This window comes from Doryrhamphus excisus, chromosome 4 (assembly GCF_030265055.1).
Source record: "Doryrhamphus excisus isolate RoL2022-K1 chromosome 4, RoL_Dexc_1.0, whole genome shotgun sequence".
Lineage (NCBI taxonomy): Eukaryota > Metazoa > Chordata > Actinopteri > Syngnathiformes > Syngnathidae > Doryrhamphus > Doryrhamphus excisus.
The window spans coordinates 23,386,356-23,411,888 of NC_080469.1; the positions used below are offsets into that span (position 1 = coordinate 23,386,356).

Below are 25,533 nucleotides of genomic sequence, written 5' to 3' on the forward strand. Positions count from 1 at the left end.
CATATAGACAAACAACCATTCACACTCACATTCATACCTATGGACAATTCGCTAATTAACCTAGCATGTTTTTGGAATGTGGGAGGAAACCGGAGTACCCGGAGAAAACCCATGCATGCACGGGGAGAACATGCAAACTCCACACAAAGATGGCCGAGGGTGGAATTGAACCCTGGTCTCCTAGCTGTGGGGCCTGCATGCCGTAGACAAGCGAGAGGAAAGGTAGACCGAGGCAAAATTTTGGCAAAATTTTTTGGATGTTAACCAAAAAAACGTGCTAACCAGGGCGGATGTTAACTGAGGTACCACTGTATCTTGACATTTCAACTACTGCATCACTACTAAGCAGATTATAGAGCAGAGGGAGCCACTTGTACTGTATTCGGACACTTGCCCTGAGCAGCTAGTGTGCCGCTACGGATGTCAGGGTAGACTGGTGGCCAGCCAATCACAGGGCACATATAGTCAAACAACCATTCACACTCACATTCATACCTATGGACAATTTGGAGTCGCCAATTAACCTAGCATGTTTTTGGAATGTGGGAGGAAACCGGAGTACCCGGAGAAAACCCACGCATGCACGGGGAGAACATGCAAACTCCACACAGAGATAACCGAGGGTGGAATTGAACCCTGGTCTCCTAGCTGTGAGGTCTGCGCGCTAACCCGAGAGAAGTTTTTTTTTAGGAAAAAACATCTTATTTGTCTTTTTAAAATTTGCAACATTTCCTGTTTGGAATTTACACGAGCGCACCAACCACGGGACATTGAAAGTTTTATTCTCTAATGAGAAAAATGGGCCCTTGAAAGTCCTGATGGCTTCCAACGTTATTGGCAAGGAAGTCCCAGATGTTTCAGTGGGGGGGGGGGGGCGCTATCAATGTAGCTTTGTGCAGGGGTGTCAAATAGCAGCTGGCTACTAGCCTCCTGGAAACACTGGCATCAAGCTTGTCCAAAGCTATTTTGGAGGTGATTAAAAAGAGTGACACAGTTCCTCATTACTGGGTCCTATTTTTTTTTTATTTTTTGGGGGGGGAGGGGGGGTCTGTTGTAAAATGTCCCCAATAGACAGCCAATCACAGGGCACATATAGACAAACAACCATTCACACTCACATTCATACCTATGGACAATTTGGAGTCGCTAATTAACCTAGTATGTTTTTTGGAATGTGGGAGGAAACCATGCAATGCACGGGGAGTCTGCGCACTCACCACTCGACCGCCGTGCGCAATTAGCAATTCCTTTAAGATAAAACTACATAAGATGGTTATTTTCAGGCAATGGCAATTTTGACCTGGGGCTATTTCGAGTAGTCCAAATGATAGGAGACTTAGTTAACTGGAGCGACATATGAAATATAGTAAATATAATAAACATTTAAAAAAAGAACAGAATAAAAGATGCTCAATCCAACGTGTGCACCATTTAAATGAAGCACAATGTTTAATATTGCATTGCACTCTAAGAGTAGTTCAGGGCACCTTCTAAATGTTTTCCACATCCAGATGCAGGCACTCCCTGCTGTATTACATATTTCATAAAAGTTGCAAGTGTAGCCTGAAAATCACCATGAAAATTGTTCTTTGACGTGACAATAGTCTTTTTTTTTTTCCCCCCCTCTGCTTTAATTGAATGGCTCCTCTGTGTGGTTATTTCTAGTTTGAAAAACCCAAATCCCCAAATATCCTCTACGGTGGAATGAGTCACAAAGGTCATGTTATGGAAGCTATTGGAGTCTGAGGTGTAGCAGTCACGGCTTTGCATACATTTCAACATTATGAGGTGGAGAGAAAAAAAAAAAAAAAAAAAAAAAAGCACGTTTTTGCCTGCTGGTCCTGCATGGTTCTTTGAAAAAGGTTCCTGTTCCCGTTGGCAATATCAGGACATCATTTCTCATGAATACTTAATGCAGGAGCTTAATCAAAAAACACTATTTGTACATTTATTTAATTTTAATATACAACGCTGCAGGTGAAACATTTGTTTTTATTTATTGTAGCTTACAAATCCCAAAAGGGAATGCTGTTTTTGCACTGAACTACACAACTATGTTGCATCTTTTGTTTTTTTCCGCATCTTAAGGAGCTTCAAAGCTTCTAAGTAGAGCTTCAAAATGCAAAAATCTAAAATGGGAGTTTTTCTTGTTGAAAAAAACTAGTTATTACCACACAGACGAGGGCCTTTCATTATGAGGGATGCACCCTGCAATATCGCCAACGCCATTTGACACCCCTGCACAACCTGAAACCCAATTGTTCAATTGAAGGATCACGATGACAACCCGCAGTGTCCCATATTTGGTGCTCTTGACGATAAAAAATATATAATAATATAAAATGATTTATTATTATTATTAATTATTATTATTATTATTAGTAGTAGTAGTAGTATTACTACAAAAGATATATATATATATATTCTGCTTAGAATCTCCTTAAGACATACATATAAAGTTCATAGTCATAATAATAAATAAATGAATAAATAAATAAATATATATATATATATATATATATAACATTTATTTATATACAATATATAATAATATAAAATTATTATTTACATAACATAATATATAACATTTATTTAAATAAAAAATATATAATATAAAATTATTATTATTATTATTATTATTAGTAGTAGTAGTAGTAGTAGTAGTATTACTACAAAAAATATATATTCTGCTTAGAACCTCCTTAAGACATACATATAAAGTTCATAATAATAATAATAATAATATATAAATAATAAATAAATAAAAATATAACATTTATTTATATACAAATATATAATAATATAAAATTATTATTATTTGTATAACATAATATATAACATTTATATATATAATATAAAATTATTATTATTATTATTATTATTAGTAGTAGTATTACTACAAAAAATATATATATTCTGCTTAGAATCTCCTTAAGACATACATATAAAGTTCATAATAATAATAATAATAATAATATATAAATAATAAATAAATAAATAAATATATAACATTTATTTATATACAAATATATAATAATATAAAATCATTATTATTTATATAACATGATATACAACATTTATTTATATACAAATATATAATAATATAACATTTTTATTTATTATTATTTGTATAATATTATACATAACATTTATTTATATACAAATATATAATAATATAAAATTATATTTTATTATTATTATTTATATAACATAATATATAACATTATTTATATACAAATATAAAATTATTAATTATTATTATTTATATAACATAATATATAACATGTATTTATATAGAAATATATAATAATATACAATTATTAATTATTGTTATTAGTTATTAGTAGTAGTAGTAGTAGTAGGAGTAGTAGTATTAGTATTACTACAAAAAAATATATATAATAATGTGACATCCACCCGCATAATTCCATGTTCTCTTTATCTACTCCCTCTTTCCTTTCTCCGCCATATTGTTGCCCCCCCGCCCCCTTCTCCCCATTCCCCCTGAAGACTCGAGATGCATTGCTTCATACATTTGATTCAATTCAAATTTCTTATCAACCCCCCCCCCCCTTCCTCTGTGGGTTTCACATGCAGTAGTATCTCCTCCTGACAATACATTTTGCTGTTGACATCAAGTTTTCGAGGGAGCCTAAGGGCACCGCCATATGCGGAGCAGCGCTTGACAACATTTCAAACACTGCGGCTTCCTGTTACGGCGTATGACATCGTGCATTACAAATATACAGTCTTATGGATCCTGCTTGATTTTCCCTTTGGTGAATTCATTGCAAGCTCAGCCCACTTCCACAAAACGATAATACTCCATGATACTCCACAACATCAATTGGGCTGCAAGCTAAAGCTGTCCATCCATTTATCTTTTTTTTTTTTTTTTTAATGAATACATGATTGCTGTTTTCTGGTCTATTATTAGTCATAACATATTGAAATACAAGTGATATGAAGTATTCTGGTCATTAACTGGCAGTAATAACACAAAATTAAGATGTTACCTTACATGACATTACCTTAACACTGCATGGAGTCAATCATAACATGGTCTCCTCCCGTTCCTAGTGGAAGTGGTCCGTTTTTGCCTTTCTAAGTTTAGAACAAATGCGAAGACAGCTGGGATAGGCTCCAGAACCCCCGCGGCCCTCGTAGAAAATGAATAAATGAATGAATATTCAGTCAGTAGGCTGCACGGTGGACGAGTGGTTAGCGCACAGCGGGTTCCCAGGTTCGAACCCCCCACTCAGGCATCTCTGTGTGGAGTTTGCATGTTCCAAATTGTCCATAGGTATGAATGTGAGTGTGAATGGTTGTTTGTCTATATGTGCCCTGTGATTGGCTGGCCACCAGTCCAGGGTGGACCCCGCCTCTCGCTGATGTGACTTATGATGTGATGGTTTAAAGCTGTGACTCAGCCAGTGTGTGCAGGGAGCTTCGCACCTCCCAATATAGTAAATACTTGATCACCAACCCACCTTTCCAAACCAACACAAATTGAATTCTGTGTACTTTCTTCTTCTAGCTTCTCCTCTGATGTGACTGATGTGTCCTGGAAAAACAAGACGTGTTTGTGTTAAGATCTTGTGGTTTTTTTTTCCGTCTAGGTGGAGAGGTGCCTTACACCACCCTGGCAACACGAATGATGATGGGTGTTTGGTGGATGTTCGCTCTCATCGTCATCTCCTCCTACACAGCCAATCTAGCAGCCTTCCTGACCATCACGCGTATAGAGAACTCCATACAGTGAGTATCCAACAAATAATTACCGTTTTCAAGGCTCTTTCCCCATATTTTAGTCTAGCTTAATGAATCACGGGGATACTAAAGTAAGGGTGTTGTGGGCCAAATAAAGAAAAATGAAAGGATGCAAGGCCCACTTTGAAATTTTGTAATGTAGTTTTATTTTATTTTGTTTTATTTTATTTTATTTTAAAAACTTTATTTTGAAGGTCGTGAACAGGTTTTCGAGAAGGATGCAAGGCCCACTTTGAAATTTCTTAATGTAGCACATGTAGTTCTATATATTTCATGAAAAAATACACATCAGCTTTGTGATGATATTTTATTTTATTTTATTTTATTTTATTTTATTTTATTGATTTAAAAAAACTTTATTTTGAAGGTCGTGAACAGGTTTTCGAAAAGGATGCAAGGCCCACTTTGAAATTTTGTAATGTAGCACATGTAGTTGTATATATTTCATGAAAAAATGCATATCAGCTTCGTGATGATGATGTTATTTTATTTTATTTTATTTTATTTTATTTTATTTTATTTTATTTTATTTTATTTTATTTTATATTTTTATTACTTTTTTATTATTGATTTTTTTTTAATTACAAATAAAAATTCAATGACCAATTCGGGCGAGAGGCGGGGTATACCCTGGACTGGTAGCCAGCCAATCACAGGGCACATATAGACAAACAACCATTCACACTCACATTCATACCTATGGACAATTTGGAGTCGCTAATTAACCTAGCATGTTTTTGGAATGTGTGGGAGGAAACCATGCAATGCACGGGGAGAACATGCAAACTCCACACAGAGATAGCCGAGGGTGGAATTGAACCCTGGTCTCCTAGCTGTGAGGTCTTGTTTTGTTAGAGGAAAAACATATTATTTGTATTTTTAAACTCATTTCCTGTTTGGAATTTACACGAGCGCACCAAACATGGGACATTGAAAGGTTTATTCTCTAATGATAAAAATGGGCCCTTGAAAGTCCTAATGGCTTCTAATGTTATTGGCAAGAACAAGGAAGTCCCAGATGTTTCAGAGGGGGGGCGCTATCAATGTAGCTTCAGTTTGTGCAGGGGCGTCAAATAGCAGCTGGCTATCTTGAACCACCTGAAGCAACATTACCACTATTTTGGAGGTGATTAAAAAGTTCCTCATTACTGGGTCCTATTTTTTTGGGGGGGGGGGTCTGTTGTAAAATGTCCCCAAAAGACAAGCGTCCTCGCCAAGCTAGAAAGCTAACAACACACACTCGCTCTCTGTTTATGTATCCTTTGCGATAATGTGTGTTTTTCTCCAGTGTTCCTTTCCGGGTGGCACTCGGAAGCGTTCATCTCTCATTGGACTAATCAGAATTCCGTGGCATCCGTTATGCCCGCTAGTGTCCTCCCTCCTCCAGCTCCTCGACTCCGCTTCGGAATAAACATCATTTATTTTTTTTTTCCTCCATCTCGTCACACTGCGCGTGCCTCGTGATTTCAGTTTTTCTTTTCCAAACACCCCCATCACCCCCCACCCCCTTTTTCCGGTTGTGCCTCAGTATTTCCATTTACTTTAACTGAAGTCACCTTTCGCTCCATGTTGTTCCACCCACTCCTCCCTTTTAAATGTGCCGCCATTAACGAGTGCCTCTCAGCTTGCTGAGTGAATTAAGGATTTCCATAAATTTTCATGCATTATCTTTAATGTGTTTACTCTTCCGGGGTCATTAGAGGCGTAATTAGTACCTCTCGGGGCGCCACCCACACGCCTCTAAAGACGGTCACTGAAAGAAAAGACTGTGATGTTTGCAATTTGAGCGCTTTTTTAAGTTTATATTCACTATAGGCAGATAAACAACTAAATATCATATTTCCTATATGAAGCTACATTAGGAGGTTGCCCACAGCCACACCTGTTCATACCATGTTTCCGCAGTTAAATGTGACAATTTGAGAACTAATATGAAAATGATGAGAATGAGGTCATGATGTTCCTGTTGCTTTAAGAGGGCCAGCCAGTAGGACAAAGGGAGGTTTTTAACTATTAATGCCTTTTGTTTCACCCTGGAAATGAAATAACAAGCCAGCGTTCAGGGCTCCTCTCTGGTCAATTTCACGCTTGGATGTTTTTTCTCAATTTCGATCCTTTAGGAAAACAGCGCGAGGGTGGGCGAGGAAGGTGGGAAAGGAAGGATGAACATCACGGAGTGGTAACCGAGAGAGGAAGGATGTGGTCATGGAAGCAGATTGAGAGGACAAGGAGGAGGGAAAAGCTAACTTAAAGAAGAATTTTGTGCCTTCTTTGTATCCGTTTTCTATGCCGCTTATCCTCTCTTGAGCCAATCCGGCTTCACTCTATCATGTTTTTTTAAAAATGTATCTAGAAATTATCACTGCTAAACAATTAACTAAAATACAAATATAAAACAAAGCCACTGCAGGAAGTAACTGAAGCAGGAAATCCTAGCGTAAACATGACTATGTGGGTGCTAGTTTATGTCTAGAGAGCTCTACTGATTTTAAAAACCTTATTTTGAAGGTTGTGAACAGGTTTTCTAAAGCCTTACCACAAATATATCCCATTTATAAATAAGGAATCCTACTCCTTCCATGCCGTGTGGAAGTGGTAAATTTTTGTGGGTGTTAGTTTATGTCTAGTGGTCTCTAGTTATTTTAAAAACTTTTATTTTGAAGGTTGTGAACAGTTTTTCTAAACCCTTACCACAAATATATCCCATTTATAAATAAGGAATCCTACTTTGTGGAAATTCACATACATGACTGAGTAAAAAGAAATATCTCCTCCCATTCCGTGTGGAATTGGTAAATTTTTGTGGGTGTTAGTTTATGTCTAGAGGTCTCTAGTTATTTTAAAAACTTTTATTTTGAAGGTTGTGAACAGTTTTTCTAAACCCTTACCACAAATATATCCCATTTATAAATAAGGAATCCTACTTTGCGGAAATTCACATACATGACGGAGTAAAAAGAAATATCTCCTCCCATGCCGTGTGGAAGTGGTAAATTTTTATGGGTGTCAAACTTCATTTTGAAGGTCGTGAACAGGTTTTCGAAACCCTTACCACAAATATATCCCATTTATGAATAAGGAATCCTACTTTGCGGAAATTCACAATCATGACGGAGTAAAAAGAAATATCTCCTCCCATGCCGTGTGGAAGTGGTAAATTTTTGACTTCTTCGTTTGAAACACTTTTGAATAAATACATTGGAAGTTAACTACATGAAGTTATAGATATGTCATTTCATGTCTAGACCGCTCTAATAATAGTAAAAAAAAAATATATTTACAAAATCAAAAACATAATTTCTATGACAAAAATATTCAATTCATTCATATAAATAACTTAACTCCCAACTTTGCGGGAATTCACAATCATGAAAAAAAGAAAAGAAATATCTCCTCCCATGCCGTGTGGAAGTGGTAAATTTTTGTGGGTGTTGCCTTATGTCTAGAGGGCTCTAGTGATTTTAAAAACTTTTATTTTGAAGGTCGTGAACAGGTTTTCGAAACCCTTACCACAAATATATCCCTTTTATAAATAAGGAATCCTACTTTGCGGAAATTCACATGCATGACGGAGTAAAAAGAAATATCTCCTCCCATGCCATGTGGAAGTGGTAAATTTTTGTGGGTGTTAGTTTATGTCTAGAGGGCTCCAGTGATTTTAAAACCTTTATTTTGAAGGTCGTGAACAGGTTTTCTAAAGCCTTACCACAAATATATCCCGTTTATAAATAAGGAATCCTACTTTGCGGAAATTCACATACATGACGGAGTAAAAAGAAATATCTCCTCCCATTCCGTGTGGAAGTGGTAAATTTTTATGGGTGTCAAACTTTATTTTGAAGGTCGTGAACAGGTTTTCGAAACCCTTACCACAAATATATCCCATTTATAAATAAGGAATCCTACTTTGCGGAAATTCACATGCATGATGGAGTAAAAAGAAATATCTCCTCCCATTCCGTGTGGAAGTGGTACATTTTTGTGGGTGTTAGTGTATATCCCATTTATAAATAAGGAATCCTACTTTGCGGAAATTCACATACATGACGGAGTAAAAAGAAATATCTCCTCCCATGCAGTGTGGAAGTGGTAATTTTTTGACTTCTTTGTTTGAAACACTTTTGAATAAATACATTGGAATTTAACTACATGAAGTTCTAGAGATGTCATTTCATGTCTAGACCGCCCGGCTCGCTTGTCCTCGCTACTGTGCGCTATTAGTTCTGTCAAAGCTAGCACACACCAAGAAATAACAAGCTTAAGTCCACTGAAAGTATTCCACTAAAGGGAGAATCTCCGGTCAAAGAGCGCCTCTGACAGGCGCCACGTTTATTCCCCACACGACCACCATTAAAGCCAGTGATTAATCGACGGCAATAAAAAATTCATGTTAACATCAGAGTCCATTAAAATGTTCAAATGCATTTGTTTAGGCGGGTCAGGGAGACGACTGAAGAGAGGGTCAAGAAGGGAACCCGCAAAAGTCCCGACCTTCCATAAACGCTACAGTGTCTTCGTGAGTGAGTCAGCATCCATGTAATGAGGGCCCGCGCTGCCCTCCATCAATCAGTCTGGGCCCCGCTGTTAAATATGCTTGGAGCATTGTCAAGTACCACTCAATCAAATGAATAATACCAGTAGTATGTTCAATAGAAAATAATACATAGAAAATCAAACATGCATGTTGTCAATATTTTTGCAATATTTGGTCAAATACAATACAATGTAAAAAAAAATTAAATTTAAAATACAGTCCCGGTAGCGTTTTTTTTTATTACAAAATTACAAATTAGTGTAATGAAGTAATTTCAGTAGTATTTAATTTGATAATTATAATATAATATTTCTGTTTTATTTTTCAACATCTTTGTTACATGTAATTTTTATTTATTTTATTTTATTTTTTACAGTAAATTTTATACTTGTTTTTTTTAACGGATTTTTGCCATGAGCCTAAAGCAGCAGCGTCCAAAATTTTAACTGGAAATATAAATACATTTTTAAAAAACAGCAAAAATTAAGAACAATTAATTTGCAGTATTTCTGCAGTATTTTTGTGAGAATAAAGACAAACTATTAAGGAAATAAAGTTGTGTTCTAATGATACAATTATGAAAATTTTAAAGGAATAAACTCATTATTCCATGGGAGGAAAAAAATAATAATACATTTTATTTAAATGCGCTTTTCAAGAAACCAAGACACTTCACAATAATGAAGGCAAAAAATAAACCAGTAAGCTAAAAAAAACAACTAAACATGTGAGGAAATTGAAATATTAAACATTGAGAGCAAATTTTATGACATCGAGTTGAAATATTGAAAATATTTTTTTAAGAAAAAAATTATTTAAGTCATAATATCATGAGAAAAAAAACAAAAAAATAGATTATTTATAAATAAGGAATCCTACTTTGCGGAAATTCACATACATGACGGAGTAAAAAAAAATATCTCCTCCCATGCCGTGTGGAAGTGGTAATTTTTTGACTTCTTTGTTTGAAACACTTTTGAATAAATCCATTGGAAGTTAACTACATGAAGTTATAGAGATGTCATTTCATGTCTAGACCGCTCTAATAATAGTAAAAAAAATATTTACAAAATCAAAAACACAATTTCTATGACAAAAATATTCAATTCATTCATATAAATAACTTAACTCCCAACTTATCACAAATATTTTTTGAAGGAAAAAATTATTTAATTAAGTCATAATATCATGAGAAAAAAACAAAAAAAAGATTGGGGGAAAAGTTATATTATGGGAATAATATGGGACAATTTACAAAGAAAATTATTAATTTTTTTGGGGGGGGGGTACAACAGCAGCTTTAAACATAGCAATCCTAACTAGTTATCTTCCAGTTTATTTATTTTAAACTTAAGATTTCAAACTGAGTGAGGAAGAAGGACAACCAACAAGCCAAAAAATTACCACTACCACACTAAATGGGAGGGGGACTTGTTTATCTGCTCTGACTTATTATTTTTGGGCTTGATGAATATCTGGCTGACAATTTGACTTCATGAAAATATTGAAAATTAATTTTCAGGTACATGACTACAAATATGTCACCTCTCGTCATCCCAGGTCCCTCCAGGACTTGTCCAAGCAGACCGAGCTTCCTTACGGCACCGTGTTGGACTCTGCCGTGTACGACCAGGTGCGCTCCAAAGCCATGAACCCTTTCGAGAGAGACCCCATGTACTCACAGATGTGGCGCATGATCAACCGCACGGGGGGCGCCGAGAACAACGTGGAAGAGTCCAAGGAGGGCATCCGAAAGGTAAGAGTTGACGGTAGCGATGTGGTTTGGGGATGCATGAGTGCTGCTGGGCGCTGGGGAGCTGTGGTTTATTGAAGTGAAACGTGAATTCTTATAATATTGTATTCATTTGAATTTCACAATATCGTCACTACTGTATTGAATATAAAATAAATAGAAATAGGGAAACAGCGCCCTCTATTGTAACATGTGGTGCAATGCTCCATCCAGCCTTTTATTATCCACACAATAGCTGGTATTTTTCATAATATATGATTAACATTTGTCTTTTAATCAGTCAAAAACGGGGTTGGGTAAAAATAAACGAGGACCACCGCTGTAAATATTTGCTTTCCATTCTCATGCAAGCTAGCATGTTGTAATAAACGCCATATTTCACACATGCACATGCATTAATTTCATAATTACCCTGCAGCTCATCCTCGGTCTTTATGTAACAAATATCTAACGCCGCACAGGATTTTCTCTGTTGATGGAGGATAAAACTATGTAAATGACGATAATGGCCCGCGCATATACTACGCTATCTGCGCGGTTAAACGCTCAATTCCCTCCGCGATGCGTGACAGTGATTTGTACGCATCCCGCGTTCTGCTTGTGCCGGCCTTGGCTAGTTCCCCACTGGAAGGCTGCATGTTATCCCTGCCGCTGTGAGCGTGATGCATCCCACTTGAACTGCAGCCAGCAACCAAGGCCTTTGAAGGGCTGAAAGAAGTGATTAAAGAGGCGGACATTTTTTTTTAATTATTATTATTATTGGAAACGAAACTCACCAACAAGGACCACATAGTGAAAAACCAAAGGATGCAATGGCCACTTTCACTATTATTAATATATATTTTGGTCTTTAATTCTCTTTTTTATTTATTTATATTTCTTCATAAATAAGTTTTTTCATTTCCTTTTTTATTGTTGAATAATTCTTCTTAAATTTGGGATGGCTCTGAACGCTCGGTTTCCAGAGTTTTTTCTAACACCGAGACACTGTGATGTCACAGTGAGTCGGACTTCCTTATATGGGCGTGCTCTGGTACAAGCTATACATGATGTTAGCGGTACAAGTTGAGTGGAACCAATCACAGCAGAGTGGGCGTGGAATGAATTAGATGGTTTTGGAAATCCAAACATAGCAGGAGGTGCAGATTCTGGAAGATCTAGAAGGCTTTCAGTGCTGGTCATTGTGTGGAGCTGCTCTATAGGAGTCCACAACTCAATACAAAGGTCTGAAAAATGGTCCCCTTTAAAATTTAGACTTCATTATCTTAAAATTACAGCAGTTTTTTTTCATGTTTCAACTTGTAAATGTTCTTCTCGTAATTATGAGTTTATTTATTATGACTTTAAAAAAGAAATTAATAAAAATAATTAAAATTATTAATTATAAAATTATTTTTTAAATAATTAATGAAAAAATACAATTTTTTTCATAATAATATGTCTTTAAAAAATAAATTAATAAAATAATTAAAATTATTAATTATAAAATTATTTTTAAAAGAATTAATTAGAATTTCCAAAACTTTTTTTACAAAACTTTTCCCCCCTAATATTTGGACTTTATTCTTGTAAAATTACTGCTGAGTTTATTCCCATAAGAGTTTGACTTTGTTCTTGTAACATTATATAATATTTTAACAACAACATTTTTTTTAAATTACAATGTTATTCTTTTTTTCATAATATTATGACTTTAAAAAATAAATTAATAAAATAATTAAAATTATTAATTATAAAATTATTTTTAAAATAATTAATTAGAATTTCCGAAACTAAAATAGCATTCTTTTTTTTCTCCTAATACTAAAGCTTTCCCCCCTAATATTTGGACTTTATTCTTGTAAAATTACTGCTGATTTTTACATTTTTCCTGCCTTCTCGTAATTATGAGTTTATTCCCATAAGTTTGACTTTGTTTTTGCAACATTATATAATATTTTAACAACAGTTTTTTTTTAAATTACAATGTTTTCTTTTTTCCATAATATTATGACTTAAAAAAAGAAATTAATAAAATTATTTAAATTATTAATTATAAAATTATTTTTAAAATAATTTTTTTGAATTTCTGAAACTAAAATGGCATTCTTTTTTTCTCCTAATATTACAGGGTAATATATTGTGAATTTTCTCCTAATACTAAGGCTTTTTCCCCCTAATATTTGGACTTTATTCTTGTAAAATTACTGCTGATTTTTTAATTTTTCCTGTTTTTTTCATCTTCTTGTTAAGTTAATGGCCCCCGGGCCGCATTTTGGACACCCTTGCTTTACGGCTAATTTTTTAAATGGGTTATAATTTTATTACCTTCTTCCGCTGATTCAAAAAATATTGCTACATGTGGCTGTAGGCAACCTCTTGATTTTTTTTTTTATGTGTGATTAAACTCAATTTTATTATATTTGGAAAATAAATGTGGCCAAGGAGAAAAGGTCCTAGCGAATTGTGTGCACCACCAGGGAGAACCATATTGTCTTCAATGCAATGTAAATGAATGCAGGGGATTGAGGCATGGACACATAGCTTGAACACACAGTAACAGAGTACTGAGAAACAAAAAGAAGGGTGAATTTAAAAGACGACAGTACACACACACACACACACACACAAAACGCAGCAAACAAAAGGTGGTGCGCTGAAAGAGAGGCAAGGGAGAAAGCTACAAGGACGTCTGGAGAAGAAGAAAGCTGAATGAATTAAAGCCACCCACACACATACTGCAGTCTTCTGGCTGCACAAGCACTTTGTTGCTGCCACTCTGTGGTTGTCACTATTGTCATCAAGGATTCACTCCAGTCGGCTTCCAATTATGTTCACTTATTTGTGTTTTTTTTTTGGGGGGGGGGGGGGTTGTTTCATTTTCAACAAATATAATTTCCCTTTTCCGCATTTTGTTGTTAATGTGCCTACTTGGCAGACTACTTCTGCTATTTTTTTGCTTTTTTTTTTGCTATTGTTTTTGCTATTTTTTGCTATTTTTTTGCTTATTTTTTGCTTTTTTTTGCTTTTTTGCTACTTTTGCAGACTATTTTTTGGGGGGGGGGTGTTGTTTCATTTTCAACAAATATAATTTCCCTTTTCCGCATTTTGTTGTTAATGTGCCTACTGGGCAGACTACTTCTGCTATTTTTTTTGCTATTGTTTTTGCTATTTTTTTGCTAATTTTTTTTGCTTATTTTTTGCTTTTTTTGCTACTTTTGCAGACTATTTTTTGGGGGGGGTGTTGTTTCATTTTCAACAAATATAATTTCCTTTTTCCGCATTTTGTTGTTAATGTGCCTACTTGTCAGACTACTTCTGCTATTTTTTTTTGGCTATTTTTTTTATTTTTGCTACTTTTGCAGACTATTTTTTTGGGAGGGGGTTGTTGTTTCATTTTCAACAAATATAATTTCCCTTTTCCGCATTTTGTTGTTAATGTGCCTACTGGGCAGACTACTTCTGCTATTTTTTTTTTGCTTTTTTTTTTTTTGCTTTTTTTTGCTACTTTTGCAGACTATTTTTTGGGGGGGGTGTTGTTTCATTTTCAACAAATATAATTTCCTTTTTCCGCATTTTGTTGTTAATGTGCCTACTTGGCAGACTACTTCTGCTATTTTTTTTTTGCTATTTTTTTTTTGCTACTTTTGCAGACTATTTTTTTGGGGGGGTGTTGTTTCATTTTCAACAAATATAATTTCCCTTCTCCGCATTTTGTTGTCAATGTGCCTACTGGGCAGACTACTTTTGCTATTTTTTTTTGGCAATTTTTTTATTTTTGCTACTTTTGCAGACTATTTTTAGCATAGCACTATAGCACAAGCACAGCTCAGAGTTTGTTTTTTTTGTTTATCTGTTTGTTTGAGGTCAAAATAACTTGAAAAGTTCTGAATGGGGGTCAAGTGGTTAGCGCGCAGACCTCACAGCTAGGAGACCAGGGTTCAATTCCACCGTCAGCCATCTCTGTGTGGAGCTTGCACGTTTTCTCCGGGTACTCCAGTTTCCTCCCACATTCCAAAAACATGCTAGGTTAATTAGCGACTCCAAATTGTCCATAGGTATGAATGTGAGTGTGAATGGTTGTTTGTCTATATGTGCCCTGTGATTGGCTGGCTGGCGACCAGTCCAGGGTGTACCCCGCCTCTCGCCCCAAGACAGCTGGGATAGGCTCCAGCAACTCCCGGGACCCTCGTTAGGAAAAGCGGTAGAAAATGAATGAATTTTAGCATATTTCCACAGCATTTCAGTCAAGCTTCAGCTTCCGAAGATGGAATAATCTACAGTAGTTATTAAGTTTGAATTTTAGCATCCTCCGTGCAACTGCAGGAACCCACTAAACACAGTCCCGAATATGAACTGCAACATAAACGTCTAAATGCGATTGGTTTCCGTGTCACTGCCTCCTACCTTGAATCGTGCCTCCAGGCTGTGATGGACATCTCTGTGTCAGCTTTTTATATTTAGATGCGAGGGTCCAGGCTGTTTGTTATATTTGCGGTCGAGACCCTGATTCCCTTTCTCAGTGGTACACTCTCTCGGCTTTGGATTTTTTTCTCCCCCCCCCCATTCTTCCACAATAAACCTCTTACCTACTCTCTCCGTCACCGTTGTCTCCTGTGCTCGATGGATTTTTCCTCCCCTTTCACTTTCCATCCCCTGCAGCAAAATAATATTAAATGTCAGAATGGGTCAGTGTCTCAGCTGTCTCTAGGTGTTGCACACACACACACACACACACACACATTTTGATGTAACATTCCCATTCATAGACAAACACACAATTGAACGTGGAAGCAGACATCTGTAAGCGCTGTATGTTTTTTCAGCAGAAATATGCCTGCAGCATACAATATATAGACTATATACTCTAAGCTCATATGTCTGCCGCGTGTGTCAGTCAGTGGATCATCAAAATGATGTTTTACCTCTCGCTACAATACATTATGTCATGAAAGAAGAATGGAGGTTGCTTGTTTTTTTGTTGCCATGTCAGGCCCTGGAAGCTCTGCAGTTTAGGCTTCAATTTATTATTTAGAGTAGCTATCAATTATTTATCCCGGTAACGTTTACAACCTCAACACTGTTGCATTACTAATAGGAGATATCAAAGCTTTGAAGTACTGAAAATGCTAAATAAATGTGCTATTTGCAAGCGAGTATTCACGTGGATGCATGCATGCACATCCAAGGCGCAATGGCAAGGTTTATAGTGTGCTTTAAACACTTAATGTGGGATTCTAATCCTGCCTCGCGTGCTGCCACTTCCACGTTACGTGATGTCGCCGGTAGAGTTCTTGTATCCAGACCCGGAGAAGGTTGGTTCAATTCCTGATTTGAACTCAAACTGCTAATTTAGTTTCATTATACATTTTAGCAAGGTTTATAGTGTGCTTTAAGCACTTAATGTGGGGATTCTAATCCGGCCTCGCGCGCTGCCACTTCCACATTACATGATGTAGCCGGTAGAGTTCTTGTATCCAGACCCGGAGAACGTTGGTTCAATACCTGATTTGAACTCAAACTGCTAATTTAGTTTCATTATACATTTTAGCAAGGTTTATAGTGTGCTTTAAGCACTTAATATGGGATTCTAATCCTACCCCGCGTGCTGCCACTTCCACATTACGTGACGTAGCTGGTAGAGTGCTTGTATCCAGACCCAGAGAAGGTTGGTTCAATTCCTGATTTGAACTCAAAACTACTAATTTAGTTTCATTATACATTTTAGCAAGGTTTATAGTGTGCTTTAAGCACTTAATGTGGGGATTCTAATCCTGCCTCGCGCGATGCCACTTCCACAATATGTGATGTAGCTGGTAGAGTGCTTGTATCCAGACCCGGAGAAGGTTGGTTCAATTCCTGATTTGAACTCAAAACTACTAATTTAGTTTCATTATACATTTTAGCAAGGTTTATAGTGTGCTTTAAGCACTTAATGTGGGATTCTAATCCTACCCCGCGCGCTGCCACTTCCACATGACGTGATGTAGCTGGTAGAGTGCTTGTATCCAGACCCGGAGAACGTCGGTTCAATTCCTGATTTGAACTCAAAACTACTAATTTAGTTTCATTATACATTTTAGCAAGGTTTATAGTGTGCTTTAAACACTTAATGTGGGATTCTAATCCGGCCTCGCACGCTGCCACTTCCACAATACGTGATGTAGCTGGTAGAGTGCTTGTATCCAGACCCAGAGAACATTGGTTCAATTCCTGATTTGAACTCAAACTACTAATTTAGTTTCATGATACATTTTAGCAAGGTTTATAGTGTGCTTTAAGCACTTAATGTGGGGATTCTAATCCGGCCTCGCGTGCTGCCACTTCCACAATACGTGATGTAGCTGGTAGAGTGCTTGTATCCAGACCCGGAGAACGTTGGTTCAATACCTGATTTGAACTCAAACTGCTAATTTAGTTTCATTATACATTTTAGCAAGGTTTATAGTGTGCTTTAAGCACTTAATATGGGATTCTAATCCTACCCCGCGTGCTGCCACTTCCACAATACGTGATGTAGCTGGTAGAGTGCTTGTATCCAGACCCGGAGAACGTTGGTTCAATACCTGATTTGAACTCAAACTGCTAATTTAGTTTCATTATACATTTTAGCAAGGTTTATAGTGTGCTTTAAGCACTTAATATGGGATTCTAATCCTACCCCGCGTGCTGCCACTTCCACATTACGTGACGTAGCTGGTAGAGTGCTTGTATCCAGACCCAGAGAAGGTTGGTTCAATTCCTGATTTGAACTCAAAACTACTAATTTAGTTTCATTATACATTTTAGCAAGGTTTATAGTGTGCTTTAAGCACTTAATGTGGGGATTCTAATCCTGCCTCGCGCGATGCCACTTCCACATTACGTGATGTAGCCGGTAGAGTTCTTGTATCCAGACCCGGAGAACGTTGGTTCAATTCCTGATTTGAACTCAAAACTACTAATTTAGTTTCATTGTACATTTTTAGCATATTTCCACAGCATTTCAGTCAAGCTTCAGCTACCGAAGCTCTGCAGTTTCGGCTTCAATTTATTATTTAGACTACATTTTAGCATATTTCCACAGCATTTCAGTCAAGCTTCAGTGGATGCATGCATGCATGCATGTCCAAGGCGCAGTTGCCTTCATAGTTGTCCTTATCGCAGCCGCTGGTTAGATGCTAAAAGTCGCACTATTTGACAAGCGCTCTCAGTCCGGCCTGCGGAATCTCTGATGACGGCAGAGTGATTTTAGAATTGAGTGGATTGTCACTTTTAAGTGATTTTCTGTCCACATGACCTTCTGACGCGCCGAGTCAATCTTTCACTTTAGCGAGGTCGCCTTATCAACACTCGTGTGTTTTCAAATTAATTGCTAAGGTTAACCGATGGCTTGGCTTGGGATGGAAAAGGTCACGTTGCACAGTGACCCTTCTCGCTAGGATGAGGAGAAGCGGTTTGGAACGCTTTGGAAAGCTTTTGGCCAAAGGAAGTTGATTCTGAAATCTATCCAGGCGTACAAATGACAGCCAATCAGAGAAGAAGTGCAGAGACGGCGGAGGGTCGGTGTGTTGGATTGGAAACGATGTGCGAGTGTAACATTAAACACCTCATACATATGCGCATAATCAGTCAAAACCTCTTTTTTTTGCACTTTCTGTCTTTCGTTATGAAAAAAAAAATCAACCATTTACAGAGAAACTCTGTTATTGGAGAGGAATTTTCAAAATGAATCATACAAACGCATACATGGCTATAGTAAGCAGCAGGGTTTAGGTTTTTTCTAGCATTTTCTAGACTAGCATAGCTACAGTACGTGAGCTATAGTGCTAACATTACACTAGTGCTACACTACACTACGCTATGCTAGTGTTACTACTCTTCCCAACACTAGCATAGCTACAGTATGTGAGCTATAGTGCTAACATTACACTAGTGCTACGCTACACTACACTACACTATGCTAGTCTTGCTAGTGTTAGCAACACTAGCATAGCTACAGTATGTGAGCTATAGCGCTAACATTACACTAGTGCTACTCTACACTATGCTACACTACACTTCGCTATGCTAGTGTTGCTAGTGTAGCTAGTGTAGCTAGTGTTAGCAACACTAGCATAGCTACAGTATGTGATATATAGTGCTAACATTACACTAGTGCTATGCTAGACTATGCTACATTACACTTCGTTATGCTAGTGTTGCTAGTGTTAGCAATACTAGCATAGCTACAGTATGAGGGATGTTTTTATGAGGTCAGGGGAAACATCAAAAGCTTGTGTTTGAGCACCTTTTCTTTCAAATGCGCAGCAAACCACTCAGCTGGATAGGATTATTGTTATTATTGTTATGCCAAAGAACAAAAAACAATCTCATAAGGAATATAGATGACAAATTACATTTATTTGCAATGTCTAATCTATAATTACACTGGACTATCCCGCACTTCCCACGCTAACGTATCACTTTTTTTTTTTTTTAATTTGCTTAGCTCAAATCTTAGCCGTCTTAACACAGACAACAACAGTGTCATCACACAAGCAGAGGATTCTAACAGCGGGGGAAATATGTTTGCTGTTTGGGCTTGTTGTGTGGAATTCTAATGAGCTATCACACTCCTGCAGAAAAAAAAGAGCTTTCTCTCCTTTCTTTCTTCCAAACGCCTCCCGTCAGGGTGATTTGCACTTGTAGAAAATAGAAATGCCAAAAAGGCATTTGGTCTTAGCAGAGGCTGAATTATTGTGGTGGATATTGCCGCAGTCGTAATCAGGCACGGTGACAGATGTATATCAAGACGGCTTCTGTGGAGATTTCATTCCCATCCAATAAAATACAACACAAAGACACAAAAATACCATGCTCATTTTCATAAATCTAATCAAAGCACGCCCTTGATCCTCACATTCTCATAAGATATCAGATGTACAGTATATACTGTAGATGATGTATGTATGTATTTGTACGTTATATATCCTTTGGCTATGCTCTCATACGGAGAATGTCGACACAGCAACACAGATGGCCACCGCGCTCTGTAACCTTGGCAACTCGGACCAATGGCTAGTTGGCAGAGGTTGGTTTTAAAAGAACTGTGACACTATAGCATCTTTGTGGTGTGATAAAAACGAGGCGAGACGATAGACGAGATTTGGTCTCCATGAGGACGAGATGAGATTTGAATTAATTAATTTCGAAAAGGAAAAGGAAAAAACACTGGACAAACATTTTTTTTTTAATTTGGCCGAATTTACAAACTCAATTTACTTGGGGGCCACTGGTTTTCCAAAAAAAAAAAACGCATTTATTAAAAACAGAAAAATGAATAAACTTTGCTTTTGTTCCGATTTTCTACAAGAAAAGCTCTGATAAAACATTCCACTGTTTCCTATTTCCTTTAAACTTAAATAGCCAAAAACCACTTCCACACTGATAGGGAGGATAACTATTAACAGTTATTTAACCTTTAACATGAACATTAATCAAACGTAATAATTTTTTTCTGGGTACATGATACCATACAGCATCCATATCAAATTTGCGTGGGCCGCACTAACATTAAACTTTCATATCAAGGCGGGGGCCTCAAACTAGTGTCCTGCGGGCCACATTTGGCCCACGGGCCGCGTGTTTGAGAACCCTGCTGTAGTGGTCTCGGTGGTTTTCAGTCTGAAACTGTCGTTTGTTTGTTTTTTTCTTTCTCTGTGTATATAATTATGTCCAGAGTGCTTCAAGGGTAGCCTTCAAGTTATTTCCTTTAAACTTAAATAGCCAAAAACTTACCACTTCCACACGGATAGGGAGGATAACTATTAACAGTTATTTAACCTTTAACATGAACATTAATCAAACGTAATAATTTTTTCTGGGTACATGATACCATACAGCATCCATATCAAACTTGCGCGGGCCGCACTAACATTAAACTTTCATATCAAGGCGGGGGCCTCAAACTAGTGTCCCGCGGGCCACATTTGGCCCACGGGCCGCGTGTTTGAGAACCCTGCTGTAGTGGTCTCGGTGGTTTTCAGTCTGAAACTGTCGTTTGTTTTTTTTTTCCATTCTCTGTGTATATAATTGTGTCCAGAGTGCTTCAGCCCGAGCTACATGCTACAGCTACACCTCGATGCGAGGTACTTAGGCAACGGCGTGTGTCAACACCGTCCGTCTGTTAGCCTGTTAGCTTGCCTTTACGACGATCTTCGATTTAAACGGTAGCCTTCAAGTTATTTCCTTTAAACTTATATAGCCAAAAACTTACCACTTCCACACGGATCGTGAGGATAACTATTAACAGTTATTTAACCTTTAACATGAACATTAATCAAACTTAACAATTTTTTTCTGGGTACATGATACCATACAGCATCCATATCAAACTTGCACGGACCGCACTAACATTAAACTTTCATATCAAGGCGGGGGCCTCAAACTAGTGTCCTGCAGGCCACATTTGGGTACGTGATACCATTGAGCATCCATATCAAACTTTCATATCAAGGTGGGCGGCTAGCATGTTTTTGGAATGTGGGAGGAAACCGGAGTACCCGGAGAAAACCCACACATGCACAGGGGAGAACATGCAAACGCCACACAGATATGTCCGAGGGTGGAATTGAACCCTGGTCTCCTAGCTGTGAGGTCTGAGCGCTAACCACTCGACCACCGTGCTGCCCTGGAAATAATATAATATATATAAATGCAAAATTTTAGCAACTTCTAGAACAGCCAATAGCTGCTTTTCTTACTGAAAAGTTGAAGAGTGAAAATAAAAACTGCTGTACGTCGGCACATCACCGCCACCTACAGGACTGGTGGAGAACTGCACATCATTTTGAACATTTTTAGGATTGTTTGGCCTTGGAGAAGGTCTACACTCTCCTCTAAATTCGTGTCCTTACTTTGTTTTTAACTGGGTGGAAAAAGACGGACATTTAATGCATGATGGTCACTGAAGGACGTATAGGAGGACAAGTATTTTTTTTTTTTTTTTTTGTTAAATGGTTGCAACTCCACTAATGCACCCGGGAGTCCATTAAGCTAATAGGAAAATGAATTTATGTATTAGTAAAAACATCCAAATTAAAATCCACCAATATGTCTGCCCCGTCCTCCTCTTGGACCACCGCCGCACCATGCATTCCACTTCTCCGTGTTCCCACCTTTTTCCCTGTTTATCCCATCCCAGCAGCGGTGCGGAGGCGGGATTCAAACAATTCTTGGCGTATAGTATAATCTGCATAATCTTTATCATCATCACCGAAGTCATTATGGTAAATCGGCGAAGGCTAATAGTTTTACATTCCAACGTCCTAACTTGCAGTCTTCAAATTTATGTAGCAGAGGTAATGACATGATGGCATTTTTATCATAATTTCAGGAGTCATTATGCTAAATGGGCAGACGGTGACAAGGGGACATTATGGGATGGCAAATGGGCTCGTCACAAAATGAAGTTTAACACGGGACAAGTGAGGCCCACATCGCTAATGTTCTATGCAAAACGGGCGCGCGTGGAGGCGGACGGGGGGGGGATGGTGGAAATAATTGAACATAAGGTTGGCATTGTCATGGTGAAACAGGAGTACATTCTACTACAGTACAGTACAGTATATACCATATATATACATATATATATATATATATATATATACGCTTTATTAGGTACAGTCAGGGTTATGATGCCCTTAGAAACATAACCAGAAAGGCTGTTTCATATCATCTGCATGTACTCCATAAAAGCTCAACTACAGAGTGGTCCTGTCATATAGAGCATCTTTGGCTAGTGTTTTTACAGGAGGGACTTTGTTTGTTTGTTTTTACATAGAGGATCTTTGACTGGTGTTTTTGCAAACAGGACTTAAAAACAGCAGAGTGTTATTTTCTTATAGAGGATGTTTGATGCTCTTGTCTTGTAGAGGATCTTTGACTAGTGTTTTTGCAAACAGGACTTAAAAACAGCAGAGTGCTCTTGTCTTATAGAGGATCTTTGACTAGTGTTTTTGCAAACAGGACTTAAAAACAGCAGAGTGATATTGTCTTATAGAGGATCTTTGACACTCCTGTCTTATCGACAATCTTTGACTAGTGTTTTTTGGTGTTTTTGCAATCAGGACTTACAAACAGTAGAGTGCTCTCGTCTCATAGAGGATCTTTGAGTAGTGTTTTTGCAATCAGGACTTCAAAACAGCAGAGTGCTATTGTCTTATAGAGGATCTTTGACACTCCTGTCTTATCGACAATCTTTGACTAGTGTTTTTACAAACAGGACTCAAAAACAGCAGAGTGCTCTTGTCTTATAGAGGATCTTTGACTGGTGTTTTTGCAATCAGGACTTAAAAACAGCAGAGTGCTATTGTCTTATAGAGGATTTTTATCCTGTCTTATAGAGGATCTTTGACTAGCATTTTTGCAATCAGGACTCAAAAACAGCAGAGTGCTATTGTCTTATAGAGGATCTTTGACACTCCTGTCTTATCGACGATCTTTGACTAGTGTTTTTGCAATCAGGAATCAAAAACAGCAGAATGTTCTTGTCATATAGAGGATCTTTGACTGGCGTTCTTGCACTCAGGACTTAAAAACAGCAGAGTGATCTTGTCTTATAGAGGATCTTTGACTAGCGTTTTGCAAACGGGACTTAAAAACAGTAGAGTGCTCTTGTCTCATAGAGGATCTTTGACTAGCATTTTTGCAATCAGGACTCAAAAACAGCAGAGTGCTATTGTCTTATAGAGGATCTTTGACGCTCCTGTCTTATAGAGGATATTTGCCTAGTGTTTTTGCAAGCAGGACTTAAAAACAGCAGAGTGCTCTTGTCATATAGAGGATCTTTGACTGGTGTTTTTGCAAACAGGACTTCAAAACAGTAGAGTGCTCTTGTCTCATAGAGGATCTTTGACTGGTGTTTTTGCAAACAGGACTTAAAAACAGCAGAGTGCTCTTGTCTTATAGAGGATCTTTGACTAGCGTTTTTGCAATCAGGACATAAAACCAGCAGAGTGCTCTTGTCTTGGAGAGAATCTTTGAGGCTCTTGTCTTATAGAGGATCTTTGACTGGTGTTTTTGCAATCAGGACTTAAAAAGAGTAGAGTGCTCTTGTCTCATAGAGGATCTTTGACTAGCGTTTTTGCAATCAGGACATAAAAACAACAGAGTGCTCTTGTCTTGTAGAGAATCTTTGAGGCTCTTGTCTTATAGAGGATCTTTGACTGGTGTTTTTGCAATCAGGACTTAAAAAACAGTAGAGTGCTCTTGTCTCATAGAGGATCTTTGACTTGTGTTTTTGCAATCAGGCCTTAAAAAACAGTAGAGTACTTTTGTCGTATAGAGGATCTTTGACACTCCTGTCTTATCGACGATCTTTGACTAGTGTTTTTGCAATCAGGAATCAAAAACAGCAGAATGTTCTTGTCATATAGAGGATCTTTGACTAGCGTTCTTGCAATCAGGACTTAAAAACAGCAGAGTGATCTTTTCTTATAGAGGATCTTTGACGCTCCTGTCTTATAGAGGATCTTTGACTAGTGTTTTTGCAAGCAGGACTTAAAAACAGCAGAGTGCTCTTGTCTTATAGAGGATCTTTGACTGGTGTTTTTGCAAACAGGACTTCAAAACAGTAGAGTGCTCTTGTCTCATAGAGGATCTTTGACTAGTGTTTTTGCAAACAGAACTTCAAAACTTGTAGAGAATCTTTGAGGCTCTTGTCTTATAGAGGATCTTTGACTGGTGTTTTTGAAATCAGGACTCTAAAACAGTAGGGTACTCTCGTCTTATAGAGGATTTTTGACTAGCGTTTTTGCAATCAGGACTTAAAAACAGCAGAGTACTCTTGTCTTATAGAGGATCTTTGACTAGCGTTTTTGCAATCAAGAGTCAAAAACAGCAGAGTGCTATTTTCTTATAGAGGATCTTTGACACTCTTGTCTTATAGAGGATCTTTGACTAGTGTTTTTGTAATCAGGACTCAAAAACAGCACAGTGCTCTTGTCTTATAGAGGATCTTTGACGCTCTTGTCTTATAGAGGATCTTTGACTAGTGTTTTTGCGAACAGGACTCAAAAACAGCAGAGTGCTATTGTCTTATAGAGGATCTTTGACGCTCCTGTCTTATAGAGGATCTTTGACTGGTGTTTTTGCAAACAGGACTTAAAAACAGCTGAGTGCTCTTGTCTTATAGAGGATCTTTGACTAGTGTTTTTGCAATCAGGACTTAAAAACAGCAGAGTGCTATTGTCTTATAGAGGATCTTTGACTCGTGTTTTTGTAGTATGCATTAAAAAACAGCAGTGTTCCTGGGGATTTTTAATCTAAATTTTTGCAGTAAGTCCTGAAAAACAGTCGGATGCTTGTGTACATATATAGAGGATCTTTGACCATTTTTTTTTTGCTGTAGGGACTTAAAACAGCAAAGAGCTCCCGTCATGGCAGATATTTGATTTGCACCTTTGCAGTAAATCCTTAAAAACAGAGGAGTCCTTCTGTCATATAGAGCATCTTTGACGAGTGTTTTTACAATCGG

General features: G+C 37.3%; 1 protein-coding gene across 6 annotated transcripts in view; it reads left to right on the forward strand.

The window, feature by feature from the left end:
- grid2 (glutamate receptor, ionotropic, delta 2) overlaps window positions 1-25,533 on the forward strand; it is a 528,950-nt gene that overhangs the window by 434,724 nt on the left and 68,693 nt on the right. For all 6 annotated transcript variants that reach the window (XR_009129664.1, XR_009129665.1, XM_058071482.1 and 3 more), the window contains exons 12-13: window positions 4,620-4,758; window positions 10,865-11,060. Coding sequence is in view for 4 of the 6 variants with exons in the window: in XM_058071482.1 (XP_057927465.1) it covers window positions 4,620-4,758; window positions 10,865-11,060 (335 nt within the window). In the remaining 2 variants the exon portion in view is untranslated. The remainder of the gene's footprint in view (window positions 1-4,619; window positions 4,759-10,864; window positions 11,061-25,533) is intronic.